General features: G+C 40.6%; 1 protein-coding gene across 2 annotated transcripts; it reads left to right on the top strand.

Annotated features, from left to right (window-relative positions):
• The first annotated feature begins 503 nt into the window (after positions 1-503).
• Positions 504-13418, top strand: zgc:136971 (S9 family peptidase). 2 transcript variants are annotated; one of them, XM_065961624.1, is made up of 23 exons: positions 504-684; positions 779-908; positions 1766-1901; positions 3560-3635; positions 3727-3802; positions 3893-3981; positions 4093-4227; positions 5215-5306; positions 5643-5680; positions 5776-5897; positions 5977-6037; positions 6838-6932; positions 7678-7729; positions 8072-8164; positions 9524-9627; positions 9732-9864; positions 10464-10547; positions 10670-10750; positions 10909-10997; positions 11148-11341; positions 11467-11569; positions 12766-12872; positions 13007-13418. In XM_065961624.1, the coding sequence occupies exons 2-23, from the start codon at positions 791-793 to the stop codon at positions 13104-13106; spliced, it is 2178 nt and encodes a 725-aa protein (XP_065817696.1). In that variant the 5' UTR covers positions 504-684; positions 779-790; the 3' UTR covers positions 13107-13418. The 2 variants fall into 2 exon arrangements, with proteins under 2 accessions (XP_065817696.1, XP_020502187.2); XM_020646531.3 differs by lacking the exon at positions 8072-8164 and having other exon boundaries at positions 505-684.
• Positions 13419-23020: the final 9602 nt, after the last annotated feature.

The following is a 23020-nucleotide window of genomic DNA, read 5'->3' as shown; positions in this document are numbered from 1 at the left end:
TGGTTAAAAATTTTGTTTCAGATTTACTGTAGAGCAAATGCCTGTTGAAAGTTATTGAAAAATGATAAAAACACAAATTTTTCAAACCGGATGTTGGTTACAGTGTTAGGCAGGTTTCAAACATCTGAACACCTCACTGTTGCTGTGCTATATTTATGGACATTGTTTTCAAATATTCTTATCATACCTTGTTGGTTCTGACATCCAGTTAAGTGTTAAAATTGATATGAGTATAGATATCAATTGTCAAAAAGAAAATGTAAACCTGGAGCCTGATCATCTTGAGCCCAAAAGAGAACACGGTGTTGAAACGATCATTGAACTGTAGGTAATTAAGATTTAAATTGAGCTCATTTTATAAATATCACAATAATTAGACATTTTTGACTAGAATTGTAACAGAAATGTTGCAAGTAAAACAAATACGAATCTTTATGATCCTCTGCTGACCCCTTGCGGTCTGTTTCCTCCACTACACCCCTCCAAACTGAGGCAAAGTGGTATCGCCCATTCAGGAATTCAACATGGCCCTGGTGCGTTACAATCATTGTTGAGAAATGTTGAATCAAGTGTAGGGAAAGCGGTGAAGTCATTGCGAGAGAAATGTGGACACACAAATGAACGACAACGAAGTTAATTTACACCCAACGACTGATTTAACTAACAGGCTGCGTACAGGAAGAGGTTAGTGTTTGATAAAATGAGTTTGCACTTCCCTGAGCTAATAGTGTCGAGCACGAACTGTTAGTTTTATAATGAGGTGGGTGTGTTTGTGTAGCGGCAGACACAGATGGAGCCGGGACATGTCGCCGGGGTGTACGAGGAGGTCAGCGGGCTCCCGACGCCTGTTACAGCGCGTGTGAAGGAGGAGCAGCTCCCAGAGGTCCGGATCTATACAGTGGATGTTGGTGGGTCTCTCTCTCTCTCTCTCTCTCTCTCTCTCTGAACATCACAGATGATATTACTGTCAGCAATTTCACCTAAAGATCTAAAATGATTTATGATCAGCAGAAATTTGAAGAACTATTTTAATATAACATCTAAAATTTGCAAAACTGGAGAACTCCTGTAAGCTGTAAGTGTTATGGAGGTTACTATTTCTCCATTTTTGTTGGTGTTTTTTGAACCATTATAATTTTTTTTAATTATGAAAGAATTACATTTTGGACTGAACAAATAAAGAACATATGTCGATAAACAATATCTAATTTGAAGATGAAGTAAGGTTTACATATTAAGAGGTGTGCATTTCCAATTTATAGAGATAATATTGAGTTCAATGGTACCCTGTGAAACTGCAGCTTGGGGCTTCTAAAACGTGACTTGTGGGTGTTTTGTTGCTTGAGGGGATTTTGAATGTTTAGGCCTATTTGGTATGTGCTTTTGTGCATGTGTGTGTACGTTATGTGCATGAGTGTTTGTATTTGTTTGGGTTTCATGACAAGGTGCTGATTAGAGGCAGGTCCAGAATCGTGTCTTAAGGGTTTAAAAGGGTTAAGAGAGTCCCCCATCTGTTTGTATGGGATAGTAGCAGTGTGCCTGACTGCAGCAGATTGGATTGTAGGTCGAGGTGAAGACACTTGTCTCTTGTTAAAAATGCTTCTGCAGATTCAGCCAAAACAGATGTTTAAATTGCCTCAGCATTACATAAATAACACCAATCTTTCTAAAGGTATTGTAGTGGTACCACAATGACAACTATAGCTATATTACTAAAATAGAACGATTACAAACAATTAGCATTTGTCACTGTTTCTACATCCAGAGTGGAGTCAGCGCGACATGGTCCGAGGCTCCAGGATGTGCTACTCACAGCAGTGGACTCTGATCACAGACAGCAACGACCACAAGAGTATCAGGACTGTCCTCACACCTGGACCATGTGTTCCTGTGACCGGAGAGTGAGTACACACACACACACACACACACACACACACACACACACACACACACACACACACACTGTGGGGGGTGGTTTGTGTCAGCACATGCACGCAGCATGTCTGATTATTTCATAAAAGTCCCACACGTATGCACGCTCGTGCGTTCTGTAAGTACTACAGCGTGTATATGCATGACACTTACAAAAGAATTGCACGCACATCCGTCTGTAAGTCAGGCTGTATGAGGGGTGATTGGTGCCACCCTTAGCCTCACTGAGCAGATATTAAATATCAACAATAAACACAAAAATACACAAATAAGCAAAGATTAATATGTACAAGACTAAATAAGATCATAGTGCAGTGATGAGTAGTGCAAAAGATGTAAACATGATGAGGTAGAGTTTTACAGTATTTACATTAAAAGTGTCCGTAGCTTAATAATTTACATTAAATAATATATACCTATTTGTACATTCAGAGTGACAGTTTGGTTCCAGAGTTATTTCACAGTGACGGGTCTGACACACTACTGTGAATGAGACACTGTACGAGAGCAACACACACTGTATATGAGCCCGTGCTGAGCACTGTGATTTTCTTCAAATGTGGATTGGGACAATAATATAATAATTATAAGAAATTTCTGTCCTCTCTGAGTGATCTATGTGTCACTTATCCATCACCAGGTGATTCATGATCTTGTTTAACGTTCGTCTAGAGAGCATAATGTAATCATGTAATCATCACAGACCAGCTGCAGGTGTAAAAGGTGTCTAATATGTCAAATATAAATCATATCCAGATCTCCTCATTAAGGTTCCTTCATCAGCAGCTGTCTGACGTTTTTAATCCAACTATAAAAGCTGCTGTCACAACTAACAGGCAGCGGCAGCCGCGGAGATGCCACCGCAGTAATGGCCGCCACTGCCATTGTGTAAATCAGTTTACTTCTTGTGATGAAAGATACAACAGAAAACGCAAAGTACCTGGCCTTTTTTCGATTCTCTGATTTTTTGAAATTTTCAAAACACAAACACACACTAGACCTGTAATATAACAAAGAGTACAGTGTTGACCTGCTCTTTTTGTAAAGTGTCTTGGGATAGCATGTGTTATGAATTGGCACTATACAAATACAAATTGATTGATTGAATACTTGTGAAAGTGTTGGTATACTGCAACACCTGACAACCCAACAATGGCCCACACACTTCATAAACCACAAACTTAATACAGATCTGCAGCTTTTAATGTAATAATAAAAAAAAACCTTATACATTTTCCACAAATAAGAGAGTAACTAATACACCTGTTGATGAGTTTGATCCATACTAAGTCAGAGCAGTGCTCAGTGCTCTCTCCTCTTTGCAATGTTTCTGTAAGTTATTTATAACTTGGGGCGTCAGATGGCTTGGAGGATATGTTGCATGCTCCATGTACGGACGACGTACATTGCAGCGGTCGTGGGTTCAATACCAGCCTTGGCCTTTTGCTGCATGTTGTTCCCCATACTCTCTCCTCTCAACATTTCCTGTCTCTCTTCAGCTGTCCTATCTAATCAAGGCAAAAAGGGCCCCATCTTGCTGCGTTGATGTGAAGCAGAGACGCCTCCTGTGTAAAATGAAGCTAAAGCAAACACACTAAATCTAATGGGAGCGTTTATTCCTCTTCAGGTTACTGAGTGGACTCTCTCCCCTTCGAGGCCTGAGGGCGGTTGTCATGGAAATAGCAGGCCACCAGCTCCTCGAGGTGAAAAACACAGACATCAATATCCTCTGTAATATCAGTGTTTGAGCTTTCTGACACACCGTTGGTGTTTCTGGTTGTTTTTTCAATTCAGATTTGGGACCAACACGGCCTTAGGAAATGCCTCAACCTGACTGCTCTCAACAAACACGGCAGAGTGAACCACGATGGTAGGACAGCTTTACTTATGGGGGCATTTGGGGATATTGCACTCTTATATTGTTTTGTGTTTATACAAACGCTTGCTGTTTTGTTCCTAGCTCAGTTTGGCTGCCTGTCGTGGTCAGAATGTGAGAACAAACTGCTGTATGTAGCTGAGAAGAGCAAGAACACATCAATGGAAACACAGGTGGAACACACACACTAACATGCACTCACACACGCATATAACATTTAGGTTTAGGTTAGCGTCTTTTCTTCCATATTATTAACTAAAACTATTTCCTTCCATGTCTTAAAGGACAGGAGTGTGTACTGTGAAGACTGGGGGGAGGGTCTGACCAATAAGAGCGCTCCTGTGATCTGTGTGCTGAATCTGCAGAGCGGCTCCGTCAGTGTGCTGCAGGGTGTCCCCACAGATGTCTCACCTGGACAGGTGAATTGGCCGTGTTTTATATGATCAATGTTCTACTTACTATGTCAACAGAGGTGTAGGTGAGGCTCTGTGTGATATGGCTGTTCTGGAATCTTTTTTACATTTGGCATTTTAACATCAACAAAATATGGCAGTTAGTCAAAAGTTATATAAACAGAATATGTTCAGTACTCCCTCGACCTTCCTCAATGAAAGCACCCACTTCCTAACCTTCCTCTCGTTACCATAGCAACACACAAATAGAAATGAAAACATAACTATAAATGAATGTAGATCATTTCAACAGCTTGAACGGTAATTGGAGGTAGAAGATGCTTTATTTATTGCATATTATGGTGTCTCAAAGACAAAAGTTTTTGAATTGCTCCAACAGATTGCTTCTGCATGCAGTCGTGAAATGGGCTTAAGTGTTATTCAGTGCCTTATTCAAGATGTGCACCATTGAGAGGCTCATGTTTTTGATCCTCACAGATTTAAACCTTCTTGTAAACGAGTGAGATGCAAACATTCCTGTCTTTATAGTCACCAGACACCATTGACTTTTTAAATGAATTTCACTTGTTAGATGACTTGTGTTGCCTCAAAGTGCCTGTTTTTTTGTGAATGGAGTCCCCCAACCCTGAAGAGAGCGATGTTTTGGTTGTTTCTCGTTAATAAAAGAATCTTACCCTAAAATACCCGTACTCTGTATCAATCCTTAATGTAGTGTTGTCATAAAAACTTAAGCCTGAGACTGAAAACTATCACTACACTAGGCCAGTACCAGGGAGGATTTCCCTCTCTGATTGATACAATGTTGACTATTTTACAAATGGTTTAAAGCCCCCCTCTCTTTCTCCCATGCATTGTGTGTGTGTGTGTGTGTGTGTGTGTGTGTGTGTGTGTGTGTTGGTGTGTTGGTGTGTGTGTGTGTGTGTGTGTGTTGGTGTGTTGGTGTGTTGGTGTGTTGGTGTGTTGGTGTGTGTGTGTTGGTGTGTTGCTGATCAGGCTCTTTGGACTCCAGGCAGTCAGTCTGTGATTTTTGTCGGTTGGTACCACAAACCGTTCAGACTTGGGCTGAGGTTCTGCTCCAACCGCAGGTAAGATGGCTAGTGTCAATAAATTTGACTTTGCTTAAATATGAAAAAATGTTCAAGTGGAAAAAAAAGAAGCTGTGATTGGAAGAGACGGCAAAAAAAATGCCAGAGGCCACCTAAGCAAAGGAGTTTGGTTTGTCTGCTTTGGTCAACAGAAACTACTTTTTCTATCGTATCGAGACTATCTCTTCACTCCGTTACATATTTTGTATGTACAGGGAGTTGGAGGGATAGTCTCTTCACTCAGAGAACCAATCAGAGAACCATGGCCACACACCATATGTTTATTTTATATAGAAGGTCTTCAGTTTGCAGTATCATTTTCTGTCTCTTTTTCAGGTCAGCATTATTCAAACTCGACCTGGATGGAAACTGTGGTGAGCACTTTGTCTTTGTCCGTTTGTTTATAAGTTAAACTCACACACACTCTGGCCTCATGTGACCCCTGTTTGTCCTCCCTCCTCTAAACCAGAGTGTCTGTCTGGAGACGATCAGTCGGTGTCCTGCCCCAGGCTGAGTCCAGACAAGTCTACACTGATCTACCTGCAGGGTCGAGTGTTCGGCCCTCACAACCAGTGCCTCAGTCTGCAGCAAGTATGTCCTGTGTTTCTGTGTCGATCTGCACATGTGTATATGTGATTCACTTCAATTCTCTTCTGTTAATCCTCCACAGTTGGACTTGAAGAGTGGGAAACATTCCACACTGTTGGATGTTGTCAGCAGACCACAGCCTGGTAGGTGTGTTAGCTTTAGCCACATTAGCAGGGCGACAGTAGGAAAAACAGGCACCCTGCTATCTGTGGTCCATGCAAGAGGATTCAAGTGGATGTGGCTATTCATTGTCTCAGGATGAATTATTGTACATTTTTTCCCTCCCCCTTTTTCACACCATCATCAGGTCAAAATTCAAATATATGGGATTTATTGGTTTATAATAAGAAGTACATGATCATGACTGACAGGTATCTAAAATGAGAACTTCTGTACATACAGTATCAGTGATTGTTCCCTTGGTATTTTGAATTAAATACAATTATTACTTATTGATTATAAAGACTACATTTAGTGCCGTGCATAGATATTGAACTCGCCCTGAAGTGTATCTGGAATCAGACTCCTCTGGGCTTAAACCATTAGACTTGAAAAAAAGAAAGTAAGTGAGTCAAAAACAGTCCTGAAAGCCAACATCTGTTGCATTTAAAGGTAACCTGAAGTCGGCTAGTTTCCCCTGATCATAGTTGGTGATTTCAAGTGACTCAGATTTTAATTTTTTTTTATTTTGAATAATTTAAAAAACAGGCAATATCCCTCACCAGTTTAAGCAGCTGTTATATGAAAACATATGGATAAGTTCAAGAGTGATGCACTGCTTGCCTCTGGTGGACACAGCAAAATAAACCCTCATACAAACTTTATTATATCATTATTTATCACTTTACTGACTGTCAACCTTTACATTGTTCATGTCCAGTGTTTGCAGTGATTAGTAAGATAAAGTTATAAAGTTAATGCTCTCTATGTGTCTGTGTTTCAGGTGAGTTTGCAGGACTGTACGAGGCTCTGGCCCCCCGCTGCTGGTCTGCAGACAGTCAGAGAGTGGTGTTCAGCAGCGCCTGCAGAAACTGGAAGGTAAACAGACACATAATCAGAGGAGTGTCCAGATGGGTGCCCACCCCAAAATTGTGATATCTATGATAGGCTGTTTGCTTAATCAGAGGCGGGACTTAAGTAGAAATCAACTGCTCTGGCTGTTTTCAACAGGCTAATGGTAATACTTTCATTATAAATAACATGACATTTTTATTTCCATAAAAATGTCATAGGAAATACTTGTGCACACTGTGTTATTTAAATTGGACTTTATTAAAAAAAGATTTTAATAAATCTTTTTATGTTAGACAGCGTACAAGAGTTTGCATTCTATTTCTAAGGACTTAAAATGGTGACTTTGCACAAACATCTTTGTTCATGAGTCCTTAAAGAATCAAGCTAAAATTATCTATATGTTGCAAAATTGTGTTTCTTACAAGAACAGATCATTAGTGGGGATAGTAGCAGTAAAAAAGTTGGATTAATTTGTGTGTGTGTGTGTGACCACAAAGGTCATGCCACCCCTGCATAAGTCAGTGGGCCAACTGAGTTAAATAAAAGTCTGGACACGCCCCTACACATTAATCATTAACTAGTTGCTTATTAGTGTGCTAATGAGTGACATACAAGCTTCTTGTTAGTCATTATCAAGTGCTTATTAGTATCTTACTCTACATGACCATAGTCAAGATCAGTAGTTTTAATACTCTATGCTAATCACATCTTGGTGTATACTTAATAACTCCCCCCCCCTCATCCTCTCTTTCTCTCCCTCTCTCCTCAGAGTCTCTTTTTGGTCGACAGAAGCACAAACAAAGTTACTTCCCTATCTGATAGTAAGAGTCCATCCTCTCCTCCTCCTCCTCCTCCTCCTCCACCTCCTCCTCCTCCTGTCTCTCTTCTGGTCTCATCTCCATCTCTTCCTTTCCCTCCTCCCCCTTCTCTCTCTTCTTTCTCTCTATCATCTCTTCTTCCTCCTTCTCCTCACACCTTTCCTCTCCTTCCCCCTCCACCTTCTCCCTTTTCTACACTGCTAGTTCCCCCCTCTCCCAGTGACTCTCTCCTGTCTCCCAGCTCCCCTTCTCTTCCACCGCCACCTTCTCCCAGTATCTCACTTTCAACCATTCCCTCTGAATTCAACCTTCCTCATCTTCCACCTCCTCCTCTCCCCCAACCAGATCCTTTGTTCCTTCCTCCTCCTCCTCCTCCTCCTCCACCTCCTCCTCCACCTCTGAATCTTCATCATCAAGACCAACAGAGAGAACAGAAAGGTATCAGGACCAACAGATTTAATATTGCAGGATGGATTTTAAAATTAAAGTCAAAAGTTACAGGAGGAACCCAGGTCCAAGCACTGAGCATCAAAGATGTTCGCTGGCATTTTAATCTTACAATGAGGATCGAGTTACCATCCAAAGCTCCTGAGTAGTTTTTAACTGGTCCCAAAACAGCCTGAAGCAAATTCTGTTGCTTTTAAGAGCTGAAAAAAGGCAATTTAGACGATTAGTGACCAGGTTATTTATTTCTAAATTGTAATTTTAAAGCCTCTAACTGCTGTCATGAGGTAGATGACGATGAGGAAACAGCCTTTAAACCTTTATTATTCTGGGGAAAAGATTTACGTTAAGTGATACCTTCTCCTTTAAAATCCATCCAATCTAATCCAAATGTATCTATAAAGCCGATTTAAAACACAAAAACCACAGTAAAAACAACAGATCATAAAAAGATTTTTAAAAAAGCATTAAGACCAAAATAAACATAAGGGATAAAGGCCTTCTCTCATGGGAAGCCAAAAGCCAAGGAATAAAAGTGTGTTTTTAAGGTTTGATTTAAAAACAGGCAGTGTGTCCACATGTGGAGACACAGCTTTCCAGAGCTTTAGCACTGCCCTGTCATCCCTGACTTTGAACTTTGACCTTTGGCCAATCAGTGGATCAGCATGACTGTGATAAAAGATGGGTCAGAGAGACAGAGCCAGGACGTGTAATGATTTATATGTTTATTAAAAAATCTTAAAAATCATTCCTAAAATGCACGGAGAGCCGCTGAAGTGAAGCTAAAATCGGGGAGATGTGCTCATGTTTGTTCTGCCGGTTAAAAGAGGAGCCGCAGCATTCTGAACGAGCTGCAGGCGAGACCAAGATGCTCATTAAAAGATAAAAGAAAGCAGGATGAAGTAGTTTCACACATAAACAGAACACCAACGTACAGAGCATTACAGTATTCAAGACGTGTGCTGATAAAGCGTACATAACCTCAAAGTCATTAAAAGATAAAAGAAAGCAGGTTGAAGAAGTTTCAGAAAAAGATCAGCAGAGAGATGAAATGTACCTATTTGTCCACTAGGGGTGCCAAACTCTGCACATACTCAAAGGAGCTTGAAATGAAAATGATGTATCCTCTGCATGTTGTCTACATCTGTCATTCTTTCAAACACAAGGGCTGGACCATATATCCTCAACAGCTGTGCGATTTAATAACAAAATATAAAATCCCTCCATAAAGTCTATGAGTCCTTCATCTTGACTTTTGTTTTCACTCTATCATGTCTCTTATGTTCAGTCTGTCCTTCACCACTTCCTCCTCTCTCTTTATTCTTGTTTTTCTGTTTCTCCTCTCCTCTGCAGATCTCTCTGATCTCTCCAAAGTTTATGGCAGCTGGAAGCTTCTGACGGTCCAGAAGGACTTGATGGTCGTCTGCTGCTCCAGCCCCAACACACCTCCCACTCTGGTCGGACAGCACACATGAATACTGCATAGTGCTTTGATAAGTTTACTTTTTTTTCTTTATTCAATCAACAACATGTGCTTGTGTTGGTTTGTGTTTGTTTTCAGAGGGTGGGTTTCCTCCCCTCGGCAGGTGAGGCGGTGAGCTGGCACACGCTGCAGAAGCCGGCGATGACCTTTGACTTCCACTGGACGGTTCTGGATGTTACACCTCCACCAGAGGAGGACAACACACACTACTGTGAGCTGTGCACACTCATACACAAATACACACAATTAGGTTTGAATGGTGATTGCTGTTAGCCCACATGCACTTTGGAAAATTTCAGCTGACAGTTTTCCCTTTTGGACGGGGGAGGGGTGGGGGGGTGTCTCAGGAGGCAAGACATGACGTATAAAAGACACTTAAATCTGAAATCTAAGCTGTCGGACTAATACAACATTTTCTTTTGTGTTTCTTATCAGTGCTATGTGAAATTAGATGTATTCATAGTATCAATGAATGAGTGGTGAATGCACACACGGCCAAGCAGAAAAAAATTGCTACTGTTTTACGATATAAACGTCATCACCCCCACTTGCTCCCATCTGCAGGAAGTTTTACTGAATATCACGCTGCTTGAACTTATCTGCTCACCCCGACTTAATGCAGAAATGTTACCGGGGTCTGGCAGAAAAAGATTGGGGTATAGTTGGGGTGTTTGTGTTCACACATGCATCTGTCCTTGAATAAAAGACTTCAGGAGTTTTATGCATGTGAGGAAATACAAAATGATTCCTTCAAAATAAAATATGCTTTGTTTAACTTACCTCCATCTTATTGTCTGTCTCTCTCTTCAGCTGGTTTAGATTTCGGTGCTGTCCTTGTTAAACCGTCTCATCTCCTTCATGAGGCCAAGACACCTCTGGTGGTCTTCATCCATGGTATGAGTTTATACACTCCACTTATCTGAAAGTTATTTTTGTTTACAGGGTTGAAGCGTTTTTAAACACCTTACCAAAATGAAATAAAATGATTTTATCTGTATGTTTGTTTGTTTCTCTAGGAGGCCCCCACTCCCAGTTCTCTGCAGAGTGGAACATCACAACAGCTGGACTGACTAAACTTGGCTTTGCTGTGCTCATGGGTGAGACACTTCTGTTCATCTCAAACACTGTGTGTGAAAGTCAAACCAGCAGCTGGTCTGATTTGATTTGGCTAAGAGGATAGCTTAACTGTAATTTATATACCTGCTACAGCAACACTTTTCTCTTTTGGTAACGCTGTCTTCCTTCTCTCCCCTAGTGAACTACAGAGGGTCCACAGGGTTCGGTCAGGACAGCATTTTGTCTCTCATTGGTCAGATTGGAACCCAGGATGTGAAAGATGTGCAGGTACTTGCTCACAGAGTTCTTAGTAGAGGGAAATTGGCAACAAAACTCTAACAACAAAATGAAACTGTTTGGAAAATGATCAAAATGCACCCAGGTAGAGTCAGCTCACCGTCACTCTGATAATGACTGGACTTCTGTTTCTGTACCCAGACAGCCGTGTTAACTGCACTCCGGATGGACATCACCCTTGACCCCAAACGCTTGGCTGTGATTGGTGGTTCTCATGGGGGTTTCCTGTCTTGTCATCTGGTTGGTCAGTATCCAGACTTCTACAGAGCGTGTGCAGCCAGGAACCCCGTCATCAATGCAGCTACTTTACTGGGCACCAGTGACATAGTGGACTGGTGAGACCGAGCTCGTACTTAACAACTCATCCACACACTGCAGTATATCCTAACGGCTTTGTTTGAATCTTATCTATGTGTGTGTGTGTGTGTGTGTGTGTGTGTGTGTGTGTGTGTGTGTGCAGGCGTTACAGCAGTGTGGGCTTTCAGTACTCGTATGACCAGATACCTACTGCTGAAGCACTGGCTGCTATGTTGGAGAGCTCTCCCATCACACATGCCGCTCAGGTCAGACACACATGGATGCTAACGACAGTCTATTAATGATAATGTACAAAAGATCAACATATCAGAGACCAGTCGTTATTTGCATGTTAATATGGTTGCCTTAAGGGAAAGAGTTGGCAGTAAATCTAATTGCAGCTTCTGGAACCTTTAAAGGAGCAATATGTAACTCTGACACCTAGCCTTCAAATTAAGTACTGCAGTCCAAATTCAAAATGTGTCTCCCTCGCCCCCTCTTCCCTAGAGCCGATGCACTCATGGGAATTGTGTAAACATTTCTGCGTTCTAACCTCTCTTCCTTGTTCAAAAGCATCTCTAATATTTATCCTACCAGGTGTCTGCTTGTGGAGCTTATTAGAAAAATGCTTGTGCTTTTTAGGTCGGGTAGAATCCGCTATATCTGAACCAGTTTGCTTGCCCGCTTCCATCGCTGCTACACCTACTGGTTTTCTGTTTTCCTGTTAAACCATTGGGCGTCCTAAAAGGCTGTGTGGCTGTTCGTTAAAACCGCCTACTTCTCTGGTCAAAACAACAACAAACCATTCTGCACCGGAATCTAAACTTGACTGAGGACATACTGTCTGCTGCATTGTTGTCACAGAGCCCAACACTTGAACAAAGCATGTTTACTTAATGTCTCATGATATAGTATGGTCATTTTAGGATTTAATTCAGGATATATCTTAGGGTAGGACACATTAATCAACATGGAATTAATGCACATCTTTGTAAATATTCACAATAACATTTGGAATTAGCACAATAGCTTAATTTCATCTGTAGTCCACACTTACATAAAACCACACACATTTTTACAATTACTGGACACTTCAAAGGCCAGCACACAGGAAAGCTAATGAATAGTTTTACATGCAAAATAAACACATTTGTTATATTACAAATGACAGACCCACTGTTTAAAGATACACCACCCTCTAGAATGGGAACGAAGACAATCACATTTACATTTACATGCGAAGTCTGCCATGAGGACCAAGTCAGGCTTCAAGTTATGTAGTCAGAAGTTTTGATTACACTTGAGCAAAGGTCAGGAGTCTGTTTCATCAACACTGTAGTTGTGTGTGTAAATGTGTTTATTTTTTGAATGAAGAAAGAATTTACAGAAACTTCAGCAGAAGTTGAAGAAACTGACATAAAACCACGTGTGTTCACATGTTTATTGGTGTTCTTGTTTATAGATCAAGGCTCCAGTGCTGCTGATGCTCGGGGGCAAAGACAGGCGAGTGTCTCCTCATCAGGGTCTGGAGCTTTATAAAGTCCTGAAGAGCAGAGAGTCGCCTGTCAGGTACAATACAGCCAACATCTAATAAGAACACACCCTGACTTTCTGACCCATAAGAAATGAACCGAGGTTTAGATTAATCTCAGGCTCATACTTTTTATGACTGGCTTCATCTTTCTTTCTGTTGTTCAATATAGATTGTTGTGGTTTCCTGAAGATGGACATTCTCTGTCCAGAGTGGACACACAGGCGGACTGCTTCCTCAACACGGTGCTGTGGCTGCAGCAGCATCTCTGAGTTCAAACAGACACACGCGCGCACACACACACACACACACACACACACACACACACACACACACACACACACACACACACACACACACACACACACACACACACACACACACACACACACACACACACAAGTTTGTTGAAGGACTGCAGCTGCTGAAGAACACGATTAAAGAAGATAAATTGGTTTATTATCTCTAGTTGACGATCTTGAACCTGACACTGCCTTTTAAAATTAAAAAATCATTTTCTGTTTTAAATTTTGTAAAGATATTTCTAAATCAAAGCGTGTAATAAAGTGAATTTTATAAAGCTATATCATCTTGATCCCATTTCATAGCAACCTCTGCCAGGTGTGACCTGCAGTATGAGCAGTCAGAAGGCTAGAAAAGTGTTACACTGTACAAACTCAAGTCCATTTAACAATCATTTTCAGCACTGGGAGCACTTTAGGCATCTTCATCTTTTTCAACATCATCTTCAGTATCACCTTCATCTTTTTTTGGCATCATCATCATTTTATGTCATTTTCACCGTTAGCACAATTATTTAGCATATTCAGCACCATGTCCAGCTATTCCATCACCTCTATCATTTTCAGCACACCATTTCGCTTTCAGTTGGTTAACAGCTCTCAAACTGTTTTTTTGTCTTTCATTGTCAGCAATGTTTTTCCATTTCTTTCAGCTTTTAGTATCCACACAGTCTAAAGATTTTAAAATATACACTAGACTGGTGCGCTGTACTATGGGGTGCAGGCTTGCAAAGATGTCTTATGTGGTCGATGTAATTGGCATACTGTCCAGCAGATGTCAGTATCTGCCTCCTGTACCAGTTTGGACCATAGACTATATATTATTTGCAGTCTATGGTTTGGACTGTTCAGATCACTCTAACATAAATTAATCAAAATGCATAAGATGAACTATACATACAAATGAGTAGCGCTGTTGTATGACCATTTTGGTTTCTATATTGTCACTTGCTTTAGATCCTTCCAAAAACAAACAAAAAAAGAAAATCCCAAAGATCCAAAAGTGTGAAATGTTTTTTTTTTTTAAGAAACCACAATTTATAAAATAATACTTGAAGCCTTATAACAACAAACACCAAAAATCAACTGAAGTCTAAGTAAAGCTCATGACCAACTTTCCCAATAATCTGCCCAAACAAATCACCCTTCAGCCGAGTTACTAACAGAATCTGACAGAGCAATCTCTCCTTACTTTACTTAATCAGTCAAGAATGTATTTTCTAAAGTGAACAATTGTTTGGTTCTCCTTTCAGTTATATACAGTATATACTGTATATCCACTTACCAGACATTGATGATGACTCTACTTTCGTTTGACTCTGTTTAGCTCTGCTCATGCTTTCATGCATACAGATTAAACAGTCCTTGTCTTACTTTTATTGTTGAAAGAATAAGGACAAAGCATGAGTACATCTGAGTCAATGGACGTGGTTAAGAGTCCCAATGAGATGGTATCAGAGGAACACAGCCTCTGTTTGTCTGAGCGTTGGTGGCCTTGTTGGGACCTGATTATAGCCTTGAACAATCACACCACTTTCATTTCCCAGACAACAAAGGTGGTCATTCCATCACTCGATACTGGTGATGAATACAATTCTCAGATGCAGATTTTGAAAGATCAAGTGGTTTACTTATACATTGAGTCAGTTGATATCAACCAGAAGGTTCCCAGCAGTCTCTCTAAAGCGTCCCAGACACAGTTAGATTTTAAAATGTCCCCCTTAGCCAACACTCGGCACAGTGGCCTTGACTGCAGCTGCTGCCTGATGAAGTCACTGTAGTGTGGGTGTTGGGTGAGGTCACCAATTTGAGAGATGGAGGGTGAAAAGGATGGAGATGGAGAGAGAGGCTGTTGATGAGGAAGCTGCAGGGAAAGAAAAGAGAAGTGAGACCGAGGCGATCGGGTGTTGGAGACAATAAAGGAGCCAAATAGACAGAGAAGTTCACGGCGCCCCGCTGTGGTATTCTGGTGTGTGGGCCGGGGCACAGAGATGGAGCATTGTTGAACGCTGAAGACAGGGGAAAGACTCATGCTCATGCTGGGTGTATAAGCGAAGGAGGCAGACAAAGGGAGGAAAGAGCGCGAGTGTGTTTTCTGACGCTGGGGGACAAAGAGCCTTTTGGAGCTGGTTTGTTCTGGTGCTTCCCCTCTTTAGCAGGGTGCAAAGAAAGACAGGAACGTATAACACAGTGCAGCTGGAAAAGAGCAGAACAGAGGAGAACGGGAGGTGGGGGCCAGGTTAGGTTAGGATTTATTACCCCGGAAGTTTGAAGTTGATCAGCAAATACATCATCATATATGAGGGCCAGAGGAGGTCAGGAAAGTTGCAGGAAAGGTTGCATAAGATATATGAAATATACCAGTAGTACTATACATACAGCAGTATGCATCTGCCAAAAATACCCTAATGTGTACTGATTCAGGAAAAATGTACAATATCCATCAGACCTGTCTTCATGCGCATTGTTTCCCACAATGCAAAGTGTCAGGTCAGAGATCAAAATGACGGACAGTAACCAGGGAAATAATCACAATCACACCAAACCACACAATCAATCCATCAATTATCATTTTTCATTCTCAAAATCATGGAAATCTAAATGAATCACTTGTCAGTTTTGTTTTCAGGCTGTAAGTGGAGGCTACACTGTAGCAGCATTTGTCGTCAGCTGGGCTATTAGCAGTAGGTGATTTCTAGGAGGCGCTGTGTGCACTTTTTTTTTATTCCCTGCTCTTGTGTCTTTAGTGTTTCCTGTTTTATTTTGTAGATCCTGTCTGTTGTGTGTCATCTCCTGTGTGACCTCTTGCCCTTTCACATTTTCATTTTTGAGTTCAGTCTGTAGTGTTTCCTCTTTTGTTTTCTAGTTAATGACTTACTGCAAATGAAACATGAACATGAAGGGTCTCCTGGTTTTCCAGACTACACTAAATACTCTCACTAGCAAACAGCATTTATATTAATCTGGATCTAAAGCATTAGATGCTCCCCTCACAGGTAGATTTCCTTGTCTACGTTGCAGTGTAAGCCCGTTAGCACTTGTGAATCTAAAGGTCTGGCTTTAATCCCTCACAGAGTTTTTACTTCCCTTTGCGCTGCCTTGCTAGAGGAAATGGGTCTTAAATACCTCAACGTGTTCTGGGATTGAAAAGGTGATGTATTGTACTTCTGGAATCCACTGTACTACCAAAATAAGAGAGAGGAAAATTACACACTGTGTCATTTGAATTGGTTTGAATTGGATTTGGACAGGCTTCAAGGCCATATGACATTTTCAAGCTGCAAATAACTGCTGAAATTTCCATTTCCTGGTTAACAAATGTTAAAATCAGTTTTACAAGGTGAATAAATCAAATTCTGTACCATAAAATTTTAACATCTCCACCCCTCCACACTCTGTAATAAAAACTTCCCCTCTTTTCATCCAAAAACCCATGAGCCATGACCTTCACCTGTGGACTCGGGGTGTGTGCCAAGACATTACATCCCAATAAAAGGCTGGGTTTTTTACAAAGAGGCAGTATGTGAAGTGACTTCTCTTACAGTCTGACTTTAACATGATTCATTCAAATGTGGCTTTCACTTCTTGTTCTTTGTCGTGTTTTCACTGAGCTCGCTTCCTGCCCTACAAAAATGGAGTGACAAAGAAAATAACGAGGATGAACATGAAACAGCATTATGTGTGTGTACACAGCAATCATTCACAAGCTTGTGAACAGAGGCTTTAACAGGGAGAAGCAGCATTTTACCAGCTCGCTTTTGATTCACCCATTGACTCTTCAAAGTTGTTTGAATAGCAAGGGCCTTGCTCATGAAAAGACGGGACGTTCCATTATGTCAACGCTACGTTTGCTTTGACCTTTCACTCTATTCTTCTTGTTCTTTTTCCAAAGGTGGAGCCAGGGAGGGGCTTAGGGGTGATGAAGCTACCCTTAGGATATCCATCCAACACATAGCACCCACAAGAAATGTCTGTGGTTTCATTTAATTTTCGTATCTAGTTTCTTTACATGTGACTCCTCATGACCCACTTTAAGGGGTCTGATGATTTAGAGGTCTTCGTGTTGTTTGCAAAAATGGCTTTTACGTTGGTATTAGCATGTCGTCAGATCTGCAGGATCATTTAGAAATTTCACATAAAAGTCAAGTTTCACATTGGGTTATCAAAAAAAAGTTCAGAAGGACAAGCAGGTATCCGGACAGAAAAAATATGATCTCCATCCTAAAATAAAAAATGTTGCTGTAGCTGGTTCAGTAGTTACAGTTTAGCTATCCTCTTAGCCAAAGCAAATCAAACCAGCAGCTGGTTTTACTTTCACATTAAGAGTAGTGCTATAACTGTTGTAACAAACTTATATCAAACTTTTATTCCTATGAGCACAGCAAAGCCAAGTCAGTCCAGCTGCTGTGTTCCACTCTGCAGGGAACTGGGAATGGGGCCCTCCTGGACAAGCAAACATAAAAATAAAATCATTATAACATTTTGGTAAGGTGTTTCAAAATGCTCCAATTCCATGAACAAAAATACATTTCAGATAAGTGGACCGAAGTCTAAACCAGCTGAAGAGAGAGACACAGACAATAAGATAGAAGTAAGAAAAATGAAATTAAATCACAGTTTATTTTGAAGGAATCATTTGGTGTTTTCTCACATTTCTGCACAAAACTCCTAAAATGTTCAGAAATGTTCAAGGTGAGCTCAATGTGTGAACACGAACAGAAACATTTGATTTTTTTTTAGATTAAAAATCAAAAGCCGAACCAAGGGATTTAATTTGGCCACTGGCGTAGCAGGCATTGAACTCTGACCTTAATGCACTTCCTCTAAACCAAAAGTTCCCTGGTTAGGCCTCGGTATGTATTGCAATAAATCATGTTGTATTCCTTAAACGTCCATGTACTCAATCAAAGAACTGTAAACAGAGTGATGATGAACTTAGTAAGGCTCGTACAGGGGCTTTCTATTGGGCTGATAAACATTTAGAAACGCCACTCAAAGAAAAGCTGGAGGATTGGAACGAGGAAGGGGAACCTGTCCGCGTCTTCTGCTGTGGATCCTGGTGTTACCGATGATATGTGGCAGTAATCCCTGTGAGGGTCCACGAACAGTTTTAACAATGAACCTTTCTGAGGAGCAGCAGAGGAGACTGGTGGACCTGTAACCTGGCACTGCTGGAGATCAACACCTAAAGACCACGAGCCCTCGACAGGATGCTTTCATCCTGAACCATGACAACAGATGGATTACTTCATCATGAAGACACCAAAAGGTAGGAGCGCGTTTTACAAACTGCTATTAGTTCATTTATTGTATTTGGTGGTTGAGGTGCAGCATTCTGAAGTCTTGTAGGATATTTTGTCTTTGCCTTGCTCCTTTTTACTGTCAGTATGGATGGGTGAAGTGCGCCTACAATGAAATGTAATCCTTGCCGCTTGCAGGCCCTGTCACTGGCTCATTTGCGCGTAATTTTACATCCACAAGTTTGTATGTAGGCTGACCTCTACATTTGGCTTCAGATAATTATTCCCCCTTTTGTTTAACATGGAAAGGCCTTTCAAATGTCGCGGGACAGGTGTTTACGCACGCTGATTGTGCGTCAGTGTGCGTATTGTGTGTTTTGCGCCTCAGTGTTGTCGGCAGCACATTCATTGAAAATCCTCTATTTCAGAGCACCATCACGCAAAAGATGGGCACCCCCATAGATACCGAAAAAGATGACCTGTTTCTCTCATTTCACTGTCTGTCCTTGTGTCTTTCTTTTACTTCTTTTATTTTGGAGTATTTTCCAAGTTGTTGCCGTTGTTAAAAGCTGATATAAATCATAACTGAATGGTCTGAACACAGCTGGTTGAGACTGTGATGACTGTGGGTTTGTCTATAACAGGTGGACCTATTGTTGTCCATGGAGTCTCCTGGGGCACGAGAAGTTTGTTATTGTTTATTAGGATGTTGTAAAATCTTTGGCGTCATGTTTGTCTTTTCTTTATAGCTCTGTAGAGGTGGGTGTTTGAAAATGGTCTTCTAGTTACTTGACCTCATGTTCTTCAAACACATTGATATTTATGATAAATAGGACAATCATTTCCATGAATTGTTTCTGACTCCATAATAAATTACTCCAATCTAAAAAAGGTAAGTTTTAGGATTTAATAGATGCATTTTGTTAATCTCTGTTGCAACTTCAGCTTCTGTAAAGTGGCAAACAAAAAAAGGATATGAGAACATCAGATGTATGTATACAATTAAGGAGACTTTATTTTCCCCAAATAAACACAAAGAACAAACATAAATACCAGATTTTTAAAAATATTGCCTTTACTTGGTAGGACCCTGGACATAGTAGGAAATCAGGAGAGAGAGTGAGGAGTAACATGGAGCAAAGAGGCCGCAGGTCTGACTTGAACCCGGGCCGCCTGCTTGGAGGACTGTAGCCTCCACATATGGGGTGCGACCTTACCGCTTAGCCATCAGGGCCCCAATAAATACCAGATTTAATACTTTTTTTCTTCATGTTTTCCACCATTTTGGATCTTGTTGTTGCACTGACCTGGTCTAATATTTAACCTGAAACAACTACTACATTGTATTCTCATGTAGATCCTAATGTTTTTTTGTTTTGTTGGTTTGTCCAGAGTATCAGTCCATGGGAATACCCCCTCTCTTTTTTTCTTTATAGCTTAACTTTTGCAGCCATCTGATCTCCATCACAAACCTCTTTTATCTCTCCTCCTCCATCTTTCATTGGCTCCCCTCCATCATTCTTTTGTCACATTTATCTGTCTCCCTTTTCCCATGCTGTGTCCTAAGCTACTTTCTCTATCAGTGTCATGCAGTTTAATATGGGGATGGGGGGATTGGGGGGAGGGAGGGGGGGGCACTTCTTGGCTCCAGTTTAAAGTTGAAGCTTTAGCATGACGCTCAAGAACAACTCGCACCTTTAGAAGTCAAAGACAGCTGCAAACCCTGATGCAGTGATGTCTTTGGACCTTGTTGTTGTTTGTTGTTGTTTATGGATGATGAAAGTGTGAACGACTTGTTGCTATGAGAATTTCTGATAATCAGAGTTTGATATCCAATGTGTATGTTTCATCAAAAATGGATGAGATACTGATATCAGATCAGATCCTTCCCATCTCTAATAACAAAAAACAAATAAAAAGATTAAAAAATTAGAGTGGTGAGGCGTATATAATATCAGTAAACCAAAGTTGTTACAGGGAAGATACCAAAGATAAAAACTAATCATACACATCAGTGGACCTGAGTTACAACTAAAAGAGCCGTTATCACTTTTTAATAATTGATTTTCTTTATGCAGTGAGCACACACAACAGTACAGTGTTTATGTTTGAATGTCACTCATATCACATGCAATAGTTATTTCTATTTTATTTTTGTATCAGTTGTCAGACATAAAGCATGGTGAACTTCAGAAACCTTTATAAAAGTCCAGAATGTTTTCTAGTACTGCTGTAGCACACACAGTGATGCAAAGCAGTCCTGCTTCAGAGACCGGCATCATGTCATCATAAACAGCAGCTTCAAACAAACACATTTGTAATTAGAGAATGTTCATGAGAATGCACGTTTCCAGCAGCTGTGGCGCCTTGTCGAGTTTTTAAAAGCTGCTGAAAGCAAAAGAGGGTTTTTACTGTGTGGTTTTTTTGGTTTCTTTTCTGTCTCAAGTATGTTCAGAATAATAATGGACTGAAAGAAAAAGTCTTAGAGATGTTGTTTGGTGGACAGGAAATATCTGCTGCAATGACACAAAACCCCAACAGAGTTTGTATTTAACCTTCCGTACACATTTTGTTTCCTGTTCTTTTTCAATATGTCGTCTTTCTTAAAAGTATAAATTCCACTTGACATGTTAAAAAGTCTTTATCGGGGGCCTTTTAATAACTATAATTGAATTGGATTCTCCTGTCTCTATCCAGCTGTCTGCTCCTCTGAAAACAAATATGACTTCATTGTGCTCTCGATCCAAACTCCCATGATTCTGCAGTCAGGCCATTAACTTTTATATCTCCAAAATTTCAATGTCAGGTCTCAGGAATGTCAAGAATTCAGAACAACAGCTGTAAGTGTTTTCACGGCTCCTGGAGTTTTTGAGACTCCCTCAGCAGCTAAAGGATTTCATAAACTTTGAAATATTGAGCTTTGTCTAAACACTATAATGATTGAATTTTACATGTATGTAAAATATCTTCTGAATTAAATCCTTAAATGACCTTACTATATGATCAGACATTAAGGAAACATACTATGTTGAAGTGCTGGCTTCTCTGACAACAATGCAGCAGCCAGTATGTCCTCCTTCTAACTTTAGATTCCCATCCTGAATGGTCTGGATTTGTTTTGACCAGGTGCCATTTTAAGGCACAGCCGTTTCGGACATCCCTTGGTTTGCCAGGCAAACAGCAAACCAACAGGTGTTGCAGTGATGGAGGCAGGCCAGCGTACTTGTCCTCCTCGACCTAAAAAGCCTCTGCATTTTTCTAATAAGCCCCACAACCATAAACGTGGTAAAACTAGGATAAATATTTGAGATGGTTTTGAAAAATGGAGAGAGGTTAAAATGCAGAAAGGTTTGAAGACCGATGCAGAGCTGGCTAAACACTGAAGCTTCAGTGTCCTTGACAAAGCAACAGGCGGAGACGGCTCTCTCCAGATGTTTTGAATTTGGACTACAGTACCCATTTTAAACACTAGGTGTCAGAGTTACATATTGCTCCTTTAATGTTGAACCAATGGAACCAATACGTTAAATATAAGTTACCATTAACGATGAAATCTCGTCATCTTTAAATCAAGTTTAAACTTGTTTTCTGACCTTTTCTTAACTTGAATCTTTCTAATAACGTTTTCAGCTCATTACCATCACTCATCCATGCATGTACTCAGTAGTCACATTTCACAACAGATGAGCTTTGACTGCTCTCACATGATCCCGTCAACTATGGTAACACCTGTAACCACAGAAAAAAAGTCTTTGCCATCACTCACAGGGGAATGGACTCCCTGAACCGCTGATGCTGCTGTCAGTCTTTGTGCCACATGGACAACTTTCTCTAAACAGTTTAAAACTCAACTTTCCCTCACTAACCTTTTAATCAAGCAGAGGCACGACATTACTGATTGATCTATAGGCCCAATGGCCTGTACTGTACTGTGTTGAAAAATAAGTCACAATTTAAGACATTGGCATGAACCCTGAAAATCTGGGTTCAGAGTACCTACTGTATTGTTTTTTGTCTGATTTGATTGTACAGCTTCGAAGCAGTAGAAACTCCTGCTTAATATTGTGACCAAATACTTAAATCCTCTACTGTCTTTTAAGACAAATCATTTCAGGTATTCTCTCTGCTCTGCTTGAAGGCTTTTTCTGTCAGCAGGTAACAGCCTTACCATTGACCTCTTGCTGAATGAATATTTGTGAAGCATGCTGGGACACTCAACAGGCCAAGTAAAAATATTTGGGAAGGTATCTCGAGACCCCAAACCCCACTATGACTGACCTTCATAACTCGATGCTTTAGCACAGGATCTTTATTTTGTTATGCAAATTTAAATCCCAAATAACTCCTGAGTGTCACTGTTTGTCTTTGAGCTGATCTGTGCTAACCTGGCTGAGCAGAGCACTCATGATTTCAGCAGCTTCAGTGTAATATGTATCAAGATTTGAGAACATCAAACCTTTAATAAGCACATTTTTTATACCCTCAGACTTTTTTTTTGTTCATGTCAGCGGTTTGTGTCAGCACGTGTTTGTCTGTACATGTATGCAGAGTGTGCATGTATTTAAATTAATATTCTATGTGAGGGCGCATTCTGCGATATGTGTGCTGCATTATTCATTGATAAGGGATGGGATGCTCTTTCAT

The sequence above is a fragment of the Labrus bergylta genome, chromosome 12 (genome assembly GCF_963930695.1).
Source record: "Labrus bergylta chromosome 12, fLabBer1.1, whole genome shotgun sequence".
NCBI lineage: Eukaryota > Metazoa > Chordata > Actinopteri > Labriformes > Labridae > Labrus > Labrus bergylta.
Note: the sequence above shows the minus strand (reverse complement) of the source record. Positions and strands in the feature narration are given on the sequence as shown.